General features: G+C 39.4%; 1 protein-coding gene across 2 annotated transcripts in view; it reads left to right on the forward strand.

Moving 5' to 3' along the window:
- Positions 1 to 2,088: 2,088 nt before the first annotated feature.
- Positions 2,089 to 4,993, forward strand: part of syde2 (synapse defective 1, Rho GTPase, homolog 2 (C. elegans)) — a 42,288-nt gene continuing 39,383 nt past the window's right edge. Inside the window, exon 1 of one of the 2 annotated variants that reach the window (XM_016504398.1) lies at positions 2,089 to 3,562. In XM_016504398.1, the coding sequence (XP_016359884.1) occupies positions 2,230 to 3,562 (1,333 nt within the window). In that variant the 5' untranslated portion in view covers positions 2,089 to 2,229. The remainder of the gene's footprint in view (positions 3,563 to 4,993) is intronic. The other variant, XM_016504399.1, reaches the window with a different exon arrangement.

Raw genomic sequence — 4,993 nt, forward strand, 5'->3', positions numbered from 1 at the left:
AAGTGTGACAAACATGCAAAAAAATAAGAAATCAGGAAGGGGGCCAACACTTTTTCACACCACTGTATATATGAAAGTATTTATGTTTGTAAGTAACAATATTGTTTATATTGTTATATTTATTTATAAATATATACATACACACACAATGTGAAAGATTAATATAATGTATATATTATTTATTTAATATATTATAGAATTAATTAGAATATTTATAGAATAAATAATAATGTTTTATGACAGTATTTTTCAAGTAACATTAATGTTATATTTAGTATATATATTAATTATATTATTTTATATTATATATAAATAAATATGAAAATATTTAGACTTTTAAGTCTATGTGTGTGTGTGTGGTTACTTAAATATTTTTAGTAATAAACTAGTATATACAAGTGTTCTTCTCCTGAATGATAAACAGTTAAGTATTGATTGATTATGTCATGAAATCAATCTTGAAATAATAAAAACAACTTTTTTTTAAATGATAAAAAATAGGGATTTTTGCATATTAATTATGATTTTAATTGTTCTGTTTACAAACACTATAGATTTCAAAAAAATGTTTAGCTGCATTTATAATAGTAATCAAATTACAGTCTTTAAATGCTGAACATTCCAAACAAAAAATCAGAGCGGAACTGTTTGAATAATGCATTTATTGCTGAGGTAACCGATTATAAATAAGGGATTAACATCCTCAGATGCTGTTTGTTTCTCTCGGCTCTCTCTGTCGGACGCTTGTCGAATCTAAAAGAAAAGCATGAGTCAGTATTTTAATCGCAGGATCTTTGAGGGAAGAGATGAAGTGATTTGCCGGATACTGACTGTCTTTCAGACAAAAATTCCCGATTATTCCCAGAAGCCGGAGGCTGCCGGGACATGCAGGCGTGTTGATGGGATCTCTGCGTGCTTCGGTCCGTCTCAGACGTGCGCTGACAAGTTTGTAAACAAGAAGGCCGGAATATGAATGAGAAACAGTTTCCCTGCAGAGCACAGAGGCTGTCATTCCTGTGATGATTATCCTATTGAGACATAATCAGCCTATTAGTCCATATATCAGTGTTGAGCTGTAATCTGTCTAAACAGGCCTGATCAGCAATATAAACCCATCGCCAACTCATCCAGCATGCTTGGGTCATAAATGAATACTGTCGTTATGGGACAATCATCAGGCTTAATAACTCACAGGTTAAAAATCTAATTAAGTTAATGGACCATAAAACTACAGCAATACTACAAACTTGAGAAAGAATTCAGATCTATTTTTGGTAACATTGTCATTAACAAATATGCTGAACGGATCAAAGTTTATGAAGATTAAAATAAAAAAAAATATATATATATAAACAAATCATGACAGTCAGACCATTATTATTATTATTTTATCTAGTTATATAATTTCATAATATTATATATTTATACATAATGATTATATGATATAGTAGGGTCATTTCAGGTAAATTGAGATTTTAAATATTCTTTACTATTTTAAAAATATTAAATCATACATTTATTATATACATTTTATTTAAAATTCTTATGATCTGTATATAATATAGTTTTACATATAGGTATCGTGAGTCCAAGTAAAATTATATAAATGAAAATTATATATATATATATACACTTTAATAATAAAAATATACTTTAATGTTTATACATAATACAATATATACATTCATACTCATCATTTAATATAAACATATACATTTTTTAGATGTTTCAATTTATTCATTTTTATTATAAATTTATATTTTACATATATACTTTCATATATAAAAATATATACATACACTTTCAAAAATTTCATTTATGTATGAAATATATGTATGTTATGCATGTAATATAGTTTTTTGAGTAGTTTGTATTACTAGTATGTTTTAGGATAGAATAATGTACACACTTGCATAGACTAGTTAGAAGCTGGTTTGAGTTAAGTAGCTGCTGAGCTGCTGGTTGCATGTGGAGTTTGTTTGAGCTCCGCCTCTAAACCTTTAACCCCCACAGAAACTATCTGAACTATTTCAACACACACACACACACACACAGAGAGAGAGAGAGAGAGAGAGAATGTGTGTGATTTGATTTCAGTGGATCATGGAGCAGCGCTCTGACCGCGGTGTGTCGGAGTGTCGTGCCCGCACGGATGCGCTTCTAACACGGTTACTTTTGCTCCGGAGCCCCGCTGAACAGAACTAAAGCTGGAGGATCGGATCGGTACCGATGGCTGATCCTCTGCGGAGGACAATTCTAGCCAAACTCAGGGGCAAGAAACCCAAAGGGAAAGACGCGAGCACCGCGAAACGGCCAAGAGAAGGTAAAGAAAAAGCTTCTCAAACGCAGACAGAGAGAGATTACATTTCACATGCGATGAGGGGTGAGGAGAGGTGTGTGGCCCCTCTCGGCTGCAGCGCGGCTCCCCGGTACGCTGTGCGTGTCACCGGGTTCTCAGGGCCCGGGGGTCCCGCTGATCAAAGCGAACGCACCGAGCGGAGGCGTCTCCAAACGCCGCGGGTCCGCGGAGACTCGATCGGCTTCAGCGGCTGCGATTTAAAACCCCGACGAGAGGCTTTAAAGCTAACAGATGGCCAAGATATAAAGAATAAAGGACCAAATGTTACACTACTCGAGCAAAAGGCCGGGGAAAACATTACGAGCGACTTTGAACGTCACGCCAGGGGCCCCCAGCCTCATGTGTTTGATTATATAGACGCTGAAAGCGATTTAATTCAGGTTATAGAGAGTTCGCTGGAATATCATGGAGATTTTAGGATGCCCGCATTACAAAGTCCGACTTTTTTCCCCACTGATCTGAAAATAACAGTGGCCCCTGGGCTGAGAGACGGGGCCCCTCGACACCACTCAGTCGACAGCGAGGACGACGATTATTATGATAACCAAACTCTGCCCTTTTATGAGTCTCACACTCACTTGAAAGAGCGAAATACGAATATCGGTGAGCCGATATCGGCGTCAGAATCTAACGAAACCGACAGATTGAAGTCCCAACTGAAAGAGGCGTATTATTTGCTAATAAACACAATGCACAACATCAGTTTCGACGGTCAGGTCGAAGATAACGGATTTGTGGATCAGGCCAGTAGCGCTAGTCGATCCCACGACAGCGTTAGCACAGAAAGCGACGCGTGTTCGTCCGAAGAACGTAACGATTCTGCGTTTCTCGGACGATGTGGGGTGGGTCTGACGGGGTCTTCGAAGAGCAGAAGCTTGCAGAATATTCGCGACGCGAGTCCCAAAATGACGCTCCAGCGGTCGGTGAGCGACAGCAAGGTGAAGTACTCGTCAAACCGCGAGGAAGAGTTGCGAGCCGCCGTCGCATCGGGTCTCGATGTGCAACAGGCGAACCCTACGGAAGCCCTCCCGACGCTTGCTTCATCGCGCAGATCCTGCGACGACGCAGCGGTGCCCAAACATCCCGGAGTCACCGTCAACAAGATGCAAGAGTGGATGCAGAAAGGTCGCGTGCTTTCGTCCGAGATGAAGCAGAGGATCGCGGGTTCCTCGCTGAGAGCCAATCACGTGAGGCAGCAGACAGGTATGGACGCTCGCTGGCTTGGAGGACCTCAAAACCATCTCATTCATCTCACAATCTCTGGTGGAAAGCGCTGAGAGAGCTTCTCGGTGTCTTTTAACCGGTGCCGGGGTTTTTCCTCCTCTTCCTTCATGACTAATGCCGTTTCACGTAACATGGTTGGCAGGAGCGTGCCGGCGGGCCTGAGGCTGGATTGATTCCTCTCCACTAACACACTCACTCTCTGAATAATTCATTTCACGCTTGTCTTCTTGGTGATGGTGGTGGTTTTGTGCTGAGGTTAAATGTGAATGTTTATTGAACATGCGAGATGCTCGAACCCTTCTTCTGCTGGTAAGATGTGTTATGGGTTATCAGTGTATTTTATAGGTCAATCTGCAGCTCTGTCAAGTGTGTATCCAAGAAAACAACTGGTCGACGGCTATCTTCTATCATGAAACCAACAGGAATCATTGTGATTTTGCTTGCGTCCATTACTAATCTATTCAGAACTTTGAATTCCAGTGTAAACCACAAATCTGAACGTATCAGGCTACATTTTGGCACAGATATGCATGAAAGTTTGTTGTATTTTGTTTGTGCAGAGCAGTAACTTTGACTTCTTTTAGGTGTCTTGCATGTAAACCAATGATTTTGATAGACGCAGGCTTGTTTGTTTTCTGCACGCAGGCTTCAAATGCACGTTTATAGTCATGTTTAAATGCAGTCCTACAAGAAAACTACATGATAACACTGAAGACCTAAACAGGCTTTGTAAATTGGTTTCCAGGCCAGATTTAAGGATAAGTTATTAACACAAGCAGAGCTCATCTTGTGTGTTGAATGTGGCCTTTGGGCAGCTTATGTAGAAATAAGAGTTGCTCTTTACTGCCATGTGAGCAGAATTAGAGGAAGTGGACGTGGTCTTCATGGAGATTTACAATGCAATTGCATTTATGCATTTGGCAGATGCTTTTATCCAAAGTGACTTAAAGGAATAGTTCACCCAAAAAGCAAAATTTAATCCAAACATGTGGATGAGTTTGTTTCTTCATCAGATTTGTAGAAATGTAGCATTGCATCAGTGTCTCTGCAGTGAATGGGTGCCGTCAGAACGAGAGCCCAAACAGCTGATAAAAACATCACAATAATCCACAAGTAATCCACAGCACTCCAGTCCATCAGTTAACATCTGGAGAAGACAAAAGCTGAAACAAATCCAGCATTAAGACGTTTTTAACTAAAATACGAGTCCATAATCCATAATAACGCTTCCTCCAGTGAAAAAGTGCATCTGCTGTTGTCTCTCACATCAATCCCCAGCCACATATTTGTTTAGAGCTGTTTAAACGCTGCTAGATCTGTGCAGATTTCTCTCCTGATTCAGACCAGAGCACTTTTTCACTGGAGGAAGCGTTATTATGGATTATGGACTCAATGTATTTTAGTTAAAAA

Source organism: Sinocyclocheilus anshuiensis, unplaced genomic scaffold (genome assembly GCF_001515605.1).
Source record: "Sinocyclocheilus anshuiensis isolate Anshui unplaced genomic scaffold, SAMN03320099.WGS_v1.1 scaffold1762, whole genome shotgun sequence".
Lineage (NCBI taxonomy): Eukaryota > Metazoa > Chordata > Actinopteri > Cypriniformes > Cyprinidae > Sinocyclocheilus > Sinocyclocheilus anshuiensis.